Consider the following 18,517-nt stretch of genomic DNA (forward strand, 5'->3'; position numbering starts at 1 on the left):
ACATGGGGGCCACCCAGGTAAGGCACTAGGACACTCTTAAAGCCAAAGGTTATGACTCCATCTAAGCGTTGGCTTTGAAATATTCAGTGCTCCTGTGGAACCAACCTGGGTCAGCGCCATCATCCTTCATTCTTCTGAGAAGTCAGTCCAACAGGAAGGAGCCCCCGGGCCATTTGGCTGTGGGTCTGTGGGGCCCTTTGGCTAAACAGAATGAAACACAGGTGAGAGCCTGATGCACAGAGGCCAGGGGCTCACATGGGTACCGGCCCCCTTGGTCTAAATTCTACATGGTCCTCTCCAGTCAAAACAAGAGCCCAGCCAGCCGGTGAGCAGAATGAGACTTCCCAGGTCGTGGAGCTTTTCACATTTCACATGGTGTATTTACTCACCTTGGGAGTATAATCTGACCTATCAGTGTGGAAGGCTTGGGGGGCTTTGAACTTGCCCTACATCAAACACACCCCTCCCCCACTCGAGAGAAACCCCCAGCCCCTCTGCCGCAGATTTGGAGGGCATTTGATTGTCTAGAACACATCAAACAGCCTGAGTCTCCCTTGTAAAAGTTTTACAGGAAAATCATTGAAGACCAGGCCAGCTGTCCTTTTCCTCTCCACCCTCTTCAACTCCAAACCCAGGCCCGTGTTCCCCATCCCCACACTCCGGTGCCGGTGGACCGGTGAGAGCGGCAGGAACCTCGGCCTCGCCTCATTACACTTGCCGGCCACGGCTTGTGGGATCCAGTGATTTGGACATATTTTATTTAACCAGCTTAGTAAAAGGTAATATTCAGCAGCTGTGATCTATGGCAGAATTACAATTTTCAGGGTCAAGGAGGGATTTTGATATTAGGAGGTTGGGCAGAATTGCTATGAAATCTCATGAGCTGTCTTTAAAAATAAATGAGAAAATAGGTTATCCAAGAGTCATTGTAAGGGAAAAATCAATAGGCAGTGTCTATTCACTTGGGCTATCAAAATCCTTGAAATTTGAACAAAAGTTTCACGTTTAGTGTACTGTAGGTTTTGAAATATCAGTGCTGGAGGCTCGGGGGGTATAAATTCATTGTGCTGTGCATCCGAACGAGGAGAGCCTTGTGAAGTTGCTCAGCTCCCTCGCAAGGTGGGGGAGCGTCTTGGTGACCAAACTAGATGGAAAAGAGAAAATTGTTTTGTTTAAGGCAGTCAGCCCACACTGAGACACGCAGGTGTGGTCGGTGGCTCAGCACCCATTCAAGGCCCCACTTCTTGTCCAGCAGGAGGGAGGGCTCCACGTGTCTTCTGCCCATGAAGTGCACAGTGTCTCTACCCTCAGATGGGGACAAATGACGATTGAACGGGGAATTTCCTAGAGGTGGAGTCTGGGCTGAGCAGTTGCTTGGAATGACAGCAGTTGTCTCCCATCCATTCATTCTCAATCTACAAAACTTCCCCCCCAGCATTACAAATGTCTTCAATTTCCTTCATGATGCCATATGCTTGGCATTGAATAGGCTCAAATCAGCCCAACCAACCAAGGCTGCCTTACCTGTCCAGGTCTCCCTGTGACGGAATTCCTGTGGCGGGTAATTGCCAGTTAACTTCTGGGTCTCCCTCACCAGCTAGACTCAAGGGCAGAGACTCTGTTTTGTGGTTCAGTGCTGGCTTCCAATCCCTGGCACCATGTCTGAGAACTGGTGTTAAAAAGTAATTTTTTAAGATGAACATTTTTGTTAATGAATGAAAAAATGAATATGTTCCTTTTATTGATCTGAGACATTTCTGACGTATTTTAAGGTCAGAATCATAAGGAATCTTGAAAGAAAACAAAACAAAAACACCACAATTCCCCACCCCCAGTAGTATTTGTGCACCTCTCGGTTACGGCTCCTGTAACTGGGGGGAGGGGCCTGGTGAAGGTGCATCACCCGCCTGGCTGTGCTTTCCTCGGGCTACCGAACTGAATTTTCACATCAGTCCTTGAAGTGGGTGATATTTTCCCCACATTACAGATAAGGAAACTGAGGCTCAGTGAGGGGATCAGTTGAGGCTCCCATCCATCAAAGAGGGAACCAGAGCTCAAGTCCAGATCTGTGATCACTCTGTGAAGCCACCTCCCTGAGCAATTTCAGAAGGAAAAAAAAAAAACAACAACGACAAACCTGTATTCAAACGCAACCTTGAACATGATCCTTCTAACTTTCATCAGTTTAAAAAAAACAGTGTCTATACTCATAGTACAGAAACTGCACAAAGCAGCAAAAATTTGTGACACCCCTTCAGTTAGAAAGAGAGTGAAAATAAGATCAATAAATCAAATGCAAAAGATGGGAATAGCAGACTTTGGAATCAGACATTTTATTTGAGTCATCAAATAATACAAGTTAGTTCAGGAGACAACAATTAAAATGTATCACTTGTGCTAACGACAGGTAGGACCACATTTCCAAGAGATCTAATGAAAATAAATGCTGGAAATAAATTACTTCGTAGAATACAGCAAATAAATAGTTTTGCACACAAAAAAATAACTCTGTGGATACTAGGAAGCAATGTGAGGTTCTGGGGAAGGAGGCCTGTGGAGCAGGGGGAGACTGGAACTTGAAGCTGAAGCATGACTGAGATGTAAGAAACAGCAGCACATTAACAAAATTAGCAACTGACATTCTAGCTGCTTCCCCACATCCCCTTGGTTTTAGGAGTGATTTCGCTGGATCCCTGAGACAGGCTCGGAACACCACTGCCGACACCCGCAGTCTCTGATCCAGATAATGTAATCGCACCGTCATTAGGAACCATGAAATTGCAATTCCTCGGGGAGGGAGCGCTGCCGCTCACTTGGACAGAGAAGAGCGATTAATTAGCAGATCTCAGTTTAAAGTGACTATGTTCTACAGGGGTTCTAATCCCACTCTGGAGCAGCTCTCAGGCCTAATGAATTATCTGGAGGAAGTTGAGTTGAAGGAGGAAATCATCACTCAATATGAAATGAAGGGAAATACAATCAGTGTAGAAGAAACAAAACTTGAAAATGATAGCAAGATCACACACAATCAGGGAAAAGCCGTAGAAGAAGCCAAATGAAATTCACTAAGTTTTCCTTTGTCTGGAAATGACACCAATGAGGATGCAACTGGGATTCCATTTGATGCAACTTGATCTAAATGACTCATTCATTCATTCCATAAGTGTTATCTTAAAGTGACAGCACTTTATTATAGAGTATGACAGGCTGTTACTTTGGACCCATCCCACCTTGGACAGTTGGGTCCTCAAACATCAGGCAAGGCAAGAAGGCTGCGCCTGGGAAACCCAAGATGGTAGCTTTGGAAACAATTCTGAAATGGAGATACCTTCCCCGGGAAGTGGAATGGAATTTTTACCATTCTCAAGAGGATGAATCTCTCAAGCCAAACCTGGCTGGCACCCATCCTCCTCCGGCACCTAGCTCTGAACTCCCAGGCTGCACCGGAAGATCGAAGGGATGGCACAGAGAGTGGCCGGTGGTCTGTGTACCCAGTAAGCCTCGGCTCTCAGGCCGGCTGATGGCTTTATGTTTTGTAACTTGCTTGGATTCCAAATTAAATCTCTTTGGGGACTGACACCTCCATTTGATATGTCTGGGATTTTTAACTGGGGCTTCAGTTCTAGGACATGGTACCTATGGATAATACCTGGGAGAGAGACTGCCTCACCATGGTGGTTAAACGTATGTGAGGGGGGCTGAACTCCCTTTTTAAGAAAGGAGGGCTGGGTCTCCAAGGCCGAGGGTGGGCAGCACACTGGGGATTCTAAGTCTCTTAGGGATTTTCTGCGAGTGTTGGAGCACGACTTGCCCCGAGGGAGGGAGGGAGGGACGAGCACAGTATTCAGGTTTGCTTTCCCGACTGGGAAATGGGTGCCCAGGAGGGAGGGAGACTCATCCGGCCAAATCGCTTCTGAAATTTGTTAGATCCAAAGCAGAGCAAAAACGTGGAGCCCCTTGTTCAAAATGTAAGAAAAAAGCTGCCCTCCCCGTTCTCTCCTGTTTCTCTGTCTCTCAGCTTGTCAGTGTTTTAAATTTCCTAGTTAATGTCGTTTGAAGTAAAGTCAACATTTTAAATTACTAGCATAGATTTTACCATTCATTTTTAGATTGTGCAATGCCAGTTTTAAAGGCAAATATCAAAATACCTAACACGTGTGTGGAATCACCAAAGTTATGCACCGTATTTTGTTGCTCGTCTTAAGAGAACAGGCCCGAAGACACAAGCCAGGCGCAAGCAGGCTGGAAGAGAGGCAACCCCCAGGCATGGGGCTGGCCACTGGGGTACTTCCTCAGGCATGGGGGTTCTCTCAGGTGGAGTGCAGACCCCAGGCGCTGGGCCCTGCCTTTATACTTGGGCACAAACTTGCCCTTAAAGCTAGAGGTCAGGTTCCCTTTCTCCCCTGCGGCCACATGAACCTGCTGTGCCCCGGCACCTCCCCCTTCCACGGCCCACTGCCCCAAGCCTGAGCAGGTGGGCAACCCCCAGGGGCATGGCAGCCTTTGTGCCAGGACGCACTAGGTGCACGAGGTACCCAGCTCAGTTCCCCACTGAGCGTGCTCCAATCTGCCAGCCCAGGGAGGGCACTGCTGCCATTGTGCCCTGCCCCAACAGGCTCTGGGTTGTGCATGCCCCATCCTGACCCTGCCCGTGCCTATGCCCAGGCTGCGGGCAGGTTGGAAGCGGTTTTGGGGTGGAGGTGGGGAGGGGAAAGCCTCGTGGAACTGTGGTTCCAGGGGCAGCGAAGCAAGCAGCTAAGAACCAGACCCCAGAGCAAGGAGGGGGCAGGAGGCAGGACTGTGTGTGAGCGGAGGCTCCAAGGCCACCTCCTCCCCACCTCCTGTTCATGGTCCAGTGACCCACTGGATTTCAGTTACAAAAAACAACTATAAAATTATTAAGAATTTCAAGAAAGCGACTGTAGAGCATTTAATCCCAAGCCTGCTGCCCTTCTGGGTACAGAGCCCTGACCACAGGCCCATGATGCCAGCCCTGCTTCCAAGACCACTCAGAAGCTCAAAATACCAGTCTCTTGGTCTTCTAGAAGGTTCTACACACTAGCAGCTGCCATATTACACTGAGGCCCCTTGACCCTTGCTTTATCAGAAATATTCCCTGTTTACCCCCATGGTCGATTTGAGCTGCAGAAACCTACCTTCCTGAGACTTCCCAGCCCAGCTTCCCCATTGGCTGGTTGAGGAACCAAAGCCCGGAGCAGGGGATGATCTGCATAAGGCCATTTGTTAGCTGGAGGCCATACACTGCATGGAAGATGCTAGACTTTAGGAAAAGGCCAAAGCCTCATGGGATGTCCCTGCCAAGCTGTTAATTTCAGTCACCACCACCAGGACCCAGTTCTGAAGCAGCAGCCCCTCCTTAGCCTCAGCAACCAAGACAATTCTGGGAGCCCCTGTGGGCTACTGGTGGTGGTGGGCATGGAGAGATGGGCAGGGTCTTGAGACAGAAAAGGTTTTCCCAGGTGACATTAGTAGCTCAGCTGAGGAGACCCTGGGTCTTCCATGGCAATTCCTCAAAAGAGCAAAGATCTGACATTCAGGGGAAAAGAGGACCACAGCCAAAGGGGACAGGGCTGCGTTTTTCTGTACCTCTAGTTTGAGAAGTGTAAGTGGGGAAGGCTAGCCCTGGTGGTAAGAAGGCCGACACTGCCAAGAGGGCCAGAGGCCTCAGCTTCCAGAATGCAGTGCTGTTTGAAGTTACCCTCCTCGTGCAGAGGAGATAGGCCTGCCTGGAGGCTGAGGGCCTGCGGTCCGTGCCTGGCCCTGCCGACATGATTTGCTGGGTGACTTGAGTGAGTCTATCCTCTCTGAGCCCATCCCCATTTGCAAACACGCAGGTGGGCCTGCAAGGCACGCACACCTCGAGGGTTCTGTGAATCTCAGCTGGTCTGCTGGGTTGGCTTTTGCCATCCAAACTGTCACCGAGCTGGCCCACACAGAGCTCCTGCGTTTCGTCATTTGAAAATCATGCTCTCTCTGGCTCTGTGGCTTTCATCTCTTCTCACAAAGGGGCTGAGGGAGGCCTTCACCGGAATGCCCAGCTTCTCCTGTCCCCAAATGCCACGGGCTCAGACATCAAAGTTTATCCACTGTCTGGGGGCAGGGGGGTGGGAGTGGGGGAGGTGCCCAAATCAGTCATGTGCCCAAATCTGGATTTGGCTTCTATTTCCCCTTTCTACACAGGGCCCAGAGAGAGGAGAATAAGGAGACAGAAGCCTTTGAAAAATACCTCCTGTTCTATTCGCTCAGCAATTCGCCTCGCCCCTGAGCCCGACAACACTCCCATGGTGCACCTCTTAGCCACTCGATGACTTTTTTCCCTTTTGTGATATTTTGGGTTTCTGATCACCTGCCAAGTCAAACCTTTATCATTTCATAAGCAGGAAAAAAAATCCTCTGAGTGAGTCCCAGAGCCCTGAGTCCCAGAGTAAATGGTCCTCATTCCTGTCCCCTGCCTCTCCTGGGCCGGTCCTGGACAAGGGGCCAGTGCTGATGGGACTCCCCCACATGCAGACAAGCGTCAGCCCTATGGGTCAATTTTGCAAATGTAGTCATGGGAACTGCCTGGAGGAGTGGACACACAGCATTGCCATTTGGAGAGGCTTTGCCAAGCAAGTCGTGGAGGTGGGGCAGTCATCGTGGGCAGCAGGAGCAGGGCCATCGCAACGTGGGTGCCATGTCCTGGGACGAGACAGCTAGTCAGGATGCTGGGAATGAACACAGCTTTCTGACCTCCAGCCCCAGGGCAGTGGGACGACCTTACATGTTTTCTCCTCTATCTTCTTCACTATGTGTTTTTGGGGCCTGGAACATAGTAGATGCTCAATAAACAGTCATTGAGTAGATGAGTAAATCTGATTACACCTCTCATGCTGTGAACCGGGGCAGGTTTGATTACGTAGCCATCTTGGAGACAATAATGAGCTCACTGAAGCCGTGTAGCTCTCTTTGCTCTGTAATTTCTCAGGAGGAGTGGGCCTGGATGAAGTAGGGGAGACAGAAATTGAGTAGAGAGAGGCTTTGATGGTCACGGTGACCCCTCTGTGCCAGGGCATCTGGCGGGGCAGGATGGGGAGGGTCTGCTCAGGGCAGAAACAGTCCATTTTGGGTTCTTCCCCCAATGTCTGATTGTGCACTGTGGCGGCCATGGCCTCCCTCGCCCTCAGCAGGGCTCTGCATGAGCGGAGGCTGGAGCAGTTCACTGAGGGAAGCCGTCTGCTGGGCCCCGGCTTAACTTTTCTGACCCCACCTCCTGCCTTCCTGCTCTCTACCTTTCTTCTCAGCAAGGACAGTGCTGTGGATGCACCAGGCCCCTCAAGCAGGTGCCTCTCCTTGGGCGTGCCCATGTATTTGCGGACTGGCTCTGGCCGGGGTATGTGTGGGCTTCCAGGGTAAAGCTACAGCTTTATCCCTGGACATACACGCAATGGTTGGTACCGGGAGATACCTCCAGGGAGCTGGTTCCAGGAACTGAGACCCTCCTTTTTTCTCCCCCTTTGCCCAAAGATTGCTCATGGGGTAGGTCTCTCCTTTCCCAAGGCCCAACTATGCTCTTAGGAGAGGGTCAGACAGCTTGCCCAGAGGGATCAGTGGCTGACAGGGCTGAAGCTGTCTGGGAAAAGTATCTGTGGCATTTTCCAAGGGGGATAAGGTCAGACCCACTGGAGCAAATTCTTAAAGGTGGGATTTCCGGTCTCTTCCAGTCCACTGGGTGCTGGCTTTGCAGGACCAGGCTGACCTTCCATTGCTCATCCTCAAGAGGGGAGAGGGTGGTCGGAGCCTCAGGGGAAGGGGCTGGCCCTCTCTGTCCCTGGAGCCACCAGCCTGTGGCTGACTCCTGTCCACTGAATTTAGCCGTGGCCCCACTCCCACAGGGGCGAGGATCTTCCCTGCCTTGTTGGATCCTTTTCCTTGAGGACGGGAGACAGGGAAGGAAAGTTAACAGGAAAAGTAGCAGGGCTGCCTGAGTGCTGGGCCCACCTCGGGCACGCAGTGGGCTCCCTAAGTGTCAGCTGACGGTGCCTCTGCTGCCCGGGTCTCTGGCAGGAGCTTCTTGGGAGAAGCTGGAGCCCGAGGATGTATTTACTCTCAACTCTGTGGGGCCTCATCGTGCAAAAAACATTTCTCTCCAGCTCAGGTATTTTCCCTGGCAAAAGAAGTCACAAACAAAAAAAGTTGAGCCAACCACCAGCACTGAGCTGGACAGGGGCCTGCCGCGCCCCCCCAACCTGGTCCCCTCCTGAGTACACCTGCGGGGGCGGGGGAGGCGGGCTGCACTGAGCGGTGCCCATCTTGCCCCCAGGAAAAGTCCAGGCAGCTCTCAGCGGAGCGGCGTGGGCAGCCGATCAATACAGGCTTCGGGCCGCCGAGCTATTATTCACGCCAAAGGGCCTTGTCTGGATGAAGGGAAGGAGGGGGCGCGAGTTCACAGAACCGCGGTGCGGAGCTCTGCTCCTTGGCATTTCCCCATCTCTCAGGGATGCCTTCGTTATTTATGTAGCGTGAGTAACGAGGTGATTCAGGATGGGGAAGCGCTTCTCTCCCAGCGTGCTGGGCGCCCCGCGAGGCCCGGCAAGCAGGGGCTGCGTGAGGTTGGGGCGGTGGTTCAGAGAGAGAGACAGGCTCACCCTGCTCTTCCCTTACTTTGGCTCCTCCTGAAGGAGGGCAATGCTGGGCCCATGGTGGCACAAAATGGAGCCTACTTGCTCGCTCCCCTGCCTTTTCTTGGCTGTTCCCTGGGATGAGCATCACTAACCATCTCCTATCCTTTGAGGCTGGGGAAACCACTGCCCTTAACCTGTGCACCATCTGCTCCTCACCTCATCACACACTTGCACCACCCTCTTGGTGTTGCCCCGCTTTCTTGGTTTTGCCCCAGCATCGTGGGTTTATCCTGCCACCTTGGTTTTGCCTACCATCTTGGTTTGCCCCAGTTGTCTGTGGTATGTTGGCTCTGAAACATTCACCTTGTTGCTGCCCTGGAACCATAACGCCCTAACAGAGAGGGGCAGTCTCTCTCAGCGCTCTCTGTGGCTTCCTCCCTCCACGGCAGAAGAGGACGTTGACCCTGGCTCAGTCACCCCATTTTAAACCTTGGCTCCAATCACACATGCCCGTCTCCTGCTTGGGCATGGCTGCCAGGTTACCCTGCAGTGTCCCTTCTTGGGTGAAATGCCTGTGGTTTTAGGTACTTTTCTGAGCTGTTGACACAGTACATTCCCCATTGAAAAAAGGGTTAGTGTCTTGTGTGAGAGCCATATGATATCGATGGCCTCTGGCAGATACCACTGGTTTAGACCCTGGTGTGTCTGCCATTTCTGTGCCCACTGTGATGGATGAGGCTTGAGGCCAGGCCTCACCAGGCTTATGCCTGCTGGGATGGCCCTTCCCTCTAGGACTACCCTCTTGGGTGGGTAGTACTGAGAGATGCTGTGCAGAGTAAGAACATGTACTATCTCCTCCTTCACACCCATGGGGCCTAAGGGTCTATTCTCTCCGGGATGGGTGGGTGGGAGCAGAATCAGACTGGGAGAAAGGTATGCCCCACCCCCTGATACTGACCAGAATGCCTAGCCCTGGAGTACTGATGAACCAGACCTCTGAGCGTGACTTCCATGGCTATGTGAACTCATTGAATCCAACAGAATGGTCAGGGCAGCCAGCGGATACGTATGGAGAAGGCCATTGACTTCTGACGTGGCCTGATGATGAGGATGGACCTTTTCCCTGCAAGCTTATAGCCCATGGAAAAGCCAATCATTTCATCAACGGCTAGTCACAGAAAGGGAAAACGACGCAGGGTCAGTCCTGCAAAGTGTTGCTCCTGCTGTCCCCCAGGGAAGCGCTGTCCGCAATGAGCTCATAGATGACACAGAGAGCCCCCAGACATCCTCTTGCCACACCCTCCTGGACACACAAGTGTTCTTTTAAGAAGTCTCTGCTTACTCTCACGGCAGACCACAGTCCTCCAACCACACACTCAGCGGAAGGGGGAGGCAAGTGGACCAGAGTCATGGGGCTCACAGTGGTTCCTTTGAAACCAGCCCCAGTCACAACTGGCCAAGCACCTCTCGGCTCTGGATACACATTTCTCTCAGGGAAGCATCTCCACTCCCAAGCACTGAGTGACCCACTAGGCTAGCAGTTCAGACCAAAGAGATGAGGAAATCATTGCTTGTAGTTAATTCTCAACTACGTAAACAAGTGGCTATAAATATTTATGATGGGAAATTTCATTATTTAAAAATTCTGCCCTAAATTTCCAGCTAACTCCATGAAGAATGCCTGCTGAACAGGTTGCAAATTAAGAACAATTATTTCTCTCTTCTGCATTTGAATAGAACTTACAGCAAAAGTCATTTAAAGGGGTTAACATCAACCTTAATTAAATATTAAAGTGTACCTGTACCTGCTGCTATTGTTGCCCCTTCGAATAAGATATAACCTATTTTTGACAAGTTTTCATCTTTCTCTGTGGAAGACGCTACATGAAACCAAATCAGTGGCAAAGAGGAGAGTAATGAATAATCTATTTCATATTCCAACAGTACCCAGAGCTCAGACTGGAAAAAATATTCAGTCAGATGATGGCAAGAGGCTGCTGGGGTACCACATGACACAGCTAATGTTTAAATAATAATAATAAAAAAGCGATAAACAAATCATTAGCCCTTAACAGTTGTTTAATGCAATTTGTTAATGAACGTAATGGTGGGGACTAATAATGAAAGAAAATAAAAACGTCTAAACAGGCGCCAAGTTGCTGGCGATGCGCAATTATTTCCTTGTCAAGTTTTTATGATTTAATGAGCCCCTCTGGGACTGATGGCTGTCAGTCAGTCGTGACTTTTTGACACCATTACAACTTCAAATACAGCAGCAGGCAGGCTGTTTTCCTTGGATTTGAAATACTGAAATGATCTGACAGTTTTAAAGAAAAGATGTGCCAAAAAAAAAGAGAGAGAGAGAGAGAGAAAGAGAGGGAGAGAAAGACAGTTGCTTTCCTTTCTTTCTTTTTTTCCCCCCCTCCCTTCTTCTATGGAGTAGATAATCTCTGGATGCTGTTTGGTAATAAAACCCAATCACAGAGGTCATTATCTGATGAGGTTTTTGGAACAGGCAGGCTTTTTCCCCCCTCTTTATTTCTTTACTTAATGATAACCCTCAATGGGCTTGCCCCGCATGGGACGGCCAGAGCTGCACAATTTTGTTCGCCATTAATTTCAGCCTTTGAAGCTCAGGGCTCAGAAGCAGTAGCAAAGCAAACCCCCCACCAAGCTGGTTCCAAAATAAGACAATCCAGCCTGCCTTAAACAGAATAGCAAATGGCCTCCCAGCCCAGGCAGGCAGCTGACGTCAAGTCTACTGCATTTGCAGGCATTCTCCTTCAACGTGGAACATTTAAAACTCTCCACAACTTAAGAGACTTTAATTAACGTGCTTTTGATTCTGGAGCAGGGTAGCATCTGCCTTATTTATTCTGTTGGGGAAACTGTTTAGTCTGCATTTGATATGGCAATGGCTTCCTCTTCCACTTCCTCCTCTGAGTCTTCATCATCACCCTCTAGCCCCACGTCGAACAGCGTTTTAAACAATATTCCCAACTTGAGAAATATTCATCAATTGAAGTCTACTTATTAAGTTCCTAGAACCTTTCACCTGCTTCAAACTTGTGGGCTTTCTTCCTTCCCCAGTGGGGCATGGAAGAGCGTGGAAGGAAGGAAAATAAAAAAACTATCTCTCTTAGGGCTGAGTTGCTCCTATAGCATTCAGGAGGGCCAGGCAACGAGTGCAAGGGACCTTTGGACCAGCTTCCTACAAGGCACTCACTATGTCCGGCTAGGGGATCACTCTCAAGGGGGGTTTGATAGCGCCGTTAGACCAAGGGTTATCTGTTCATATTCTTTCCACCCTCAGTGTTGAATTGGGGCAAAATCTCAGAAAGAGCTGATAAAGAGATAGACCCCCAAAGAAAAGGCCATTAGATGGTGAGCAACACACTCCTCCTTCCTTCATCCACTTCAACGTGAACACAAGGTTTTAGTGAAATACTTAGGAGCTGGTAAGTTGAGATGATCAGATCCACGTGGCTTGCTACACGGCCTTGGGAAGAGTCTGGAAACGTGCAGTGTAGCTGGAGAACTGGTTACACACTTGAGGTGAGATCAAGGGTTTCGAAGGAAGCCACCAGAGAGGCTAGGATACTACTTCCCCACCGTTAGCATTTCAGAACGAGAAGGAAGTGGGTTGTTTGTTTTCTTGCTTTTAAATAGTTTCCTCGATGTGCTTAGCACACACTGAATTCCGTTATCAGAATCAAAGATTCTCACTGAGGCGGATCCCTTAAGCTGATAGAAAAATCAGCACAGCCTTCCCATTCCTTGGCTGTCCTTTTTCGCTCTGCCAAAATCTCACGCCATCCCTGCGAAGTAAAGGCGGCAGCTCTACTCACACAATACTAAATGATTTATCTGAACGTGTGCAGGCCCTGGCCTGTTTCAGTAAGTACGATTTCTCTAGTGCATTTTGCCATTCTGCATTTCCTCCCTAAGCCATAATGATTCTCTTCTGAGTTGGAGAAAAAAATATATTAAGTGCTGCATCTAGGTGACCTCCACCCATGGACACAGGTGGTTAGCATTTTTTTATGAAGAGAACAGGTTTGGTTTATAAGGGTTCAAAGCATCTAATTATATTCAAAAGATAGTATGGACCCTGTAAATGCCTATGAAGCCTTAAAGAAAAACACATTTTGCTTCATGACTAGAGGAGAATGACCTCAGCTCAGGCACCTTGAAGCCTCATCATAAATGAACTCATTTTGAACGCAATTCCGCTTACCTCGGACAGAAAGAAAGTGAAGAAAATCACAAAGCATGTTAGAGGTTCGAATACACAGTGACTTCTGGAAGGCTAGGCTGACATTTGTTAGTAAAAAACCCAAGCTGTCTTTTTGCAACACGCTGCAACCCCTTTCTTTTAAAGGAGGTTAGTGCACACTTTTTTTCCATAAAGTTTATTTCTAGTGGATCGTCCTATAGGACTCCACCATATTTATAATCACATCTGAAACTTCGCGCTGATGGAGTCATGTTCTTTCTCTTCCTGAAATATTCATGTTCTCTTTACATACGGAAATGGATGTGGAGAGAACCTTGTCAGACCTTTTGCATGTCTGAGGGCTGCTTTCGGCAGTGCAAATATTAAAACCGAAAGGATACAGGAATGCTTACACAGGTCAGGGGAGAGGAGGTCACAATTAAATATGGGGCCAGGACTCACTTTGCCAGCAAATTCTGGGGAGTATGGGATTTTTGGGAAGGTATGGAACTATTTTGTGAAGCCAGTAATCAAAGTTGTGAAAAGTGGATATTGGGCAGGCTCAGCAAAAATAGTCTTGGGTGTAAAGAAAAAATATGCGTATAAAAACAGAGAAAGTGCTAAGTCAATTTCCTGCACAACTGACATGAAATGCCCACCTCTACAATGAAAGCATTCAGGCAGGTTGACTATATTCATTATGCTGGGGTAGGAACAGGGCTGGTTTGCTGAATCCGGTCACTGGCTCCGAGCCCCGCTTTTCTCTGCATTTTTAGGCTCGGACATCACAGAAGGGCAATTCAGTGACAAGACGTGTGTGACAAACAGCACAGCCCATCAGAAGCCCCCATGACAGACTCATTATGCTGTCTCCCAAACCATGACCCCTGACATGTACACGGGTCAAGGAAGAATGCCACCAAGGCTATTTTGGTCAGTAGATGAAACAACCAAAAGGCAAGTAAACACCCACCTTCCCCGATAAAAAACAAATCTGGGTGAAGACAAACCTAGAAAAGGAAACCAACCCACATGCCAACAAGAATAAAAAATATTTTTTACACTCTTCGCACTTCAGCTGTACAGTGGTGAGAGAGGAGGGTCGCTCAGGGCCTGTCAGCGCGAAAGGATGATTCATGTGACCGTTTTGTCTTAATTACTCAGAACAAGCCGCGGTTGTTGTTTATCAAGGAAGAGCAGATACGTCAGTGTCTTCTGACAGAAAAAAAGATCGCCATCAGGATGGTGACAACCAGGGTGATGGCCAGGATGACGACCAGGACGCGGTTCTGGATGATTCTAGGAGACAGCAAAGAAAAAGAAATTCACACACATGATCGGAGGACATTCTGACAAAGATCATCCAAGATCAAGTTGGCTAATTAAATGAGGGCTTCACAGGTCGGGGTGGGGAGCCTGGCGTGGAGGGAATGTGCGGGTGTGTGTGTGTGTGTGACCACACAGCTTTTTGGACCTACAAACCAGCCACAAGGAAAGGAACGACTCCACAGGGTTTGGCACGCTGCACCCGGAGAAATGCTTCCTGTGAAGCTAACGCGAATCAAATGGCTTTCTAGGTTCGGAGTGCCATGTAGTAATCTTTAAATGATCAAGGCCCCACGAGGGTTTCTCTTTTTAATTTAATATGTGAGACAAGCCTCATTTTTTTTGCAGTGTTTCCGGTTAAGGTAAAAGACTCTAAGGAAACATGTCAGTAAGGTACTTACCTGTACAAAAATACCTGGGGAAAAGTAAAAAAGAGACTTAGGAAGAAAAGGACAAGATTAAGAAGCAAGTGTCAAGCTTGTAGCTCAGGCTGTGAAACCGTCATCTGTCACTGGGGCTCACGCTCCGTGATGCTGGGAGAAAATGTTACATTTGCTCCATGTTAAAAAAAAAAAAAAAAGAAGGAAATATGGAAATGAGAAACAATACAAAGTACCCAAGTGCCTCGTAGGCTTTGGTTGGTGGGCTCTCACCTCCAGAGACTCCAACCCCCTCAGCTCTGGCTTTGCCAAATGCTGATGCGGAACTGGAAACTCAGGAGGACAATAGGAGTGGAGAGACCCACTCCAGGATGCCTGCCCAGAGCTTCTGATGAAGTTGTTTCATAATTTGTCACCTCATTCTGAGAAAAGTGGCTAAATAAACATCAGAATGCTTTGTTGAGACTTTCAGTGGGAACTGAGGTCAAGCAGCCTCACCCACACTCACTCTCACAGAACTGACCACACAAAAATAGACAGTGGTTGGCAGTCTAGCTGACTGTCCACTTGGCTAAGACCCTACAGCAAACCCCATCTGTCCGTCCTCCCAATTTCAGGCACAGAGAGGTCTGCTGTCTTAGTCCAGACACAAATCACTGGACCGGGCCTCCTGACGAGCCAGGCGGGACTAGCCGGGTGCCTGGCTTAACAGAGACCCCTCCCTCCTACTTCACATCTCAGAGAAGAAATCTTTGCAGGGTGTTCGCAGCCTTTCCTAGCTTCTGGATGAGTTTCCTTCTTGGAAGGATGATGACACCTTTGTGGTTGCAGTCTGATTCCGCCTTGCCCACCCCCTTCTTACCCAAACCTAAATGGATGGATGGAGACCATCGCATCAGACAGGCCCACTCCCTTTTGCCCCCTGCAAGGACTAGCTCCCTCTCCTCCTGACAGGTTACAAAATGATCACATTTGCTGACACGTCTTCCGCAAAACTGCTTTAGTGCCTGTGTCCACTTCCCTGGAAGGAGATGAATGATCCGCTCGGTCCTCATTCATCACATACGGCTCAGCTAAGATCTGTCTCGTTTATTTCTTCCCTTCCCCACTAGAAAGCCTGCGCCCCGACATTAATTCTTCTGCGATGACAGCTAATTCAGACTTAACAGGCCATATTTACTCAGGAGGCAGGAAGATTCTCCACCCCCAAAATAAATAAATAAGAGCAGGACTTCACAGCTCATTAAAGTGGGGCTAATTATGAACACTGATCAGCGCTAGTTGGTAGCTTGATTGAAAACGCAAATTGATTTTTTCCCCTTTTCTCTGGAAGGGGCAGAAGTCTGCAGAGCAGTCCCTGCACATCCCGTTTGCCCACGTCACTGTCACAATCTCTATTTACCACAGTCACCCGCATCAGGCTTGCAAAGGAAATCAGCAAAATTGAAACTCAGCAGTGAACAGATTAAAAGCATGAAAACTCTTTAAAATTCTGCCTTAAGTACTATTCGGTAGCATGTCTCTTGGTTGACAACCATTTTATTTGTGGGTTGAGGGCCCCAAGGCATCCATGATGCTCATTTATAAAGGATTAACTGTGGATGTTACTTGTTTAATCTGAGGCATGGTTAGGAAAACAAATGCACAGGAATCAGAAATTCTCAGCTCTTCTGCGGCCTTCCTAATTGGGCTCCCCTCATCTCAAGGCAAAGAGGGGTGCACTTCACCCACAATCTTTCCTAACAGCTTAGATCTTTAGTTCACTCAACGGACACCCCATCCCAAGACAGGCGACCTCACTGCTGGGTCACGGGCAATCAGAAAGGCTGAATCGCCCACTTCCTCCTTGGTGGGTCCACATTCACCTCTCCAGCCCCAGCGCACGGCGCAGCCACTGACCCGTACAACTGTCCAAAGGATGACAATGAAAGAGTGCAGCCCTCATAACTGTCACCTTTCCATTCAAGGAAAAACGAAGACCTGTGCAAATTAATTTGCAGAAAAATCTCAGGGAGTCTGCGTAGAAAAGGCTGAAGTTAAAAGTTGAAGTAAACCCGCAAAGATGGAACTTCCTACCATAGTGTACTCTCAGAGCACTACCGGGTCTTGGGAAGCTGGGAGAAGGGGTGGTCCTCATACAGGTGAGGTGCGTGTTGGTGGTAGATGGAGGAGGTTGGCAGGACAGAGCATTCGCTTTCAAACCAATAGCTGGCAGATATGCAGGGCAAAGGGTTTAGAGGGCAAAAAGAGAGTTGGAGCCAACAGAGTGGGAAGAAGGCTTGACTCTGGCCAGGCCACTGACCCAGCTACAGATCTCAGAGGTGCTGGGTAAATACAGCACCTCTTAAGAATGAGGACAATGAGCGGTTGGGGCCCTTGAGTAGACAGGACTGAGCCAATCTGGGGGATAGGGAGGACGAAGGCTGGCATGGGCAGGCCCCATCTGTGAGGAAGCCTGAGTACAGTCAGGGCCAGGGGCTGCTGGCAGGTACCACTGTGGGCAAAGCAGAAAGGAATGCAGAGTTTGGAGAGAATCAGAAAAACAGCAGGGAAGAGGGGTTCCCAGTTAGTGAGTCAGAGAAGGGACTTTGGGAAGGCCCAAAACAGCTTTCTTCTTAACTTTGGGTGGTGGGTGGGATTTCTGTTCAACTAGGTATGCAGCAAGCAGTCTTAATCTCCCTTTTGAAAATGCAAAGTGTGTTTACCCAGTAAATAATTTAAGAAAGAATATACACTTGAAAGAAGACATCCATTGAACCAGCCAGGCTAAATTGCCTCCAGGCAAAAACTTGTGCATTTGCATGCTGCATTCTATTAAGTGAGCACACTGTGGCTTTAAAAGAATGCAGAGCCAAATTAAAAGGAATGTGGGCCCGAAACATCAAGGATTCTCCAAGTTTACATTATGAATCACAGTGCTGTTGATACAAGATGAATTAACCATTTACTTTGAGGCTGAACTCACAAAGTACTATTGAAAATACCGATCCTGTGCAGGGAACCGGGGAGGGGCTCATCCTTCCATAGCCAGTCTCTTTCTCCTCTGGAAACAAGCTGCTGGTGTGGCAGCCGGAATCACAGCAGACTGGTTAACTCGCGGTAGGCCGGCGTGGCACCTGGCTCAGTTCTCCGCTCTCACTTGAGGAGCCCAGGAATTCCACTGCAGCGGGCCTTCCCAGCATTCATCAACATCCAGTTCCCTACTTGCCCTTACCCATCCCTTGACGTTAGTTGTGGCCATGTGACTTGTTGCAGTCAATGAAACGTGAGCCAAGGGTTTGACCCTTCAGCCGCCTCTTCCCTTGCTCTTCTGACTCAGAAGGCTGCAGGTCCCAGGATGGGACCTATAGGATGGTGGAGATCCCTTCTGTCTGAATCCTGGAGTCATCACATGGAGGGCCATTGCCTGGAGACTCACCTGGACTCACTGTGGATGTGTGTTAAGCCAGTGAGATTTGGGGGTTGTCACCATAGCATGATGTAAGCCATCCTGAGTGATACACTACTGTCCCTGCCCGCTTCTCCGACAAGACGGGATGTTTGGCCAAACCAAGTGGGGCTCTGGTTTAATGTATTTCAGAAGCCAAGGTATGATGAGGGTTGATAGGACTCTCCTTTAAGAAACAGGCTTGGTTTTCAAAAGCTGGGTCCTCTTCTGTCCATACTTGGTCATAACATCTCACCGAAGACTATGGAGTGTCCTGTAGCTGTGACCAGTGCCACTGTGTGCTGATGAATGATGGCATCTCACATGCTGTTTCAGAAGACTCAGCAAGGCACTCCACTTCCCACGTACAGATATATATATATATTGGTTACATTCATTTATTTATTCCAAGCATTTGACACAAGCCTTTCTCCAGGGGTAGAGCTGCTACCTAGACCAAGGGCATGTGTGTTCTCATGCCCTTCTCAGTGTCTTCTCAGTGTGTTCCATGCCCTTGGTCACAGGACTGGAGCAGGCATGTGACTTC

General features: G+C 49.0%; 1 protein-coding gene across 4 annotated transcripts in view; it reads right to left on the reverse strand.

Moving 5' to 3' along the window:
* Positions 1-2,309: 2,309 nt before the first annotated feature.
* Positions 2,310-18,517, reverse strand: part of VTI1A (vesicle transport through interaction with t-SNAREs 1A) — a 341,946-nt gene continuing 325,738 nt past the window's right edge. For all 4 annotated transcript variants that reach the window (XM_024555623.3, XM_045191379.2, XM_024555622.3 and 1 more), the window contains one exon: positions 2,310-14,136. In XM_024555623.3, coding sequence (XP_024411391.1) covers positions 14,043-14,136 — 94 coding nt within the window. In that variant the 3' untranslated portion in view covers positions 2,310-14,042. The remainder of the gene's footprint in view (positions 14,137-18,517) is intronic.

This window comes from Desmodus rotundus, chromosome 4 (assembly GCF_022682495.2).
Source record: "Desmodus rotundus isolate HL8 chromosome 4, HLdesRot8A.1, whole genome shotgun sequence".
NCBI classification, from domain to species: domain Eukaryota; kingdom Metazoa; phylum Chordata; class Mammalia; order Chiroptera; family Phyllostomidae; genus Desmodus; species Desmodus rotundus.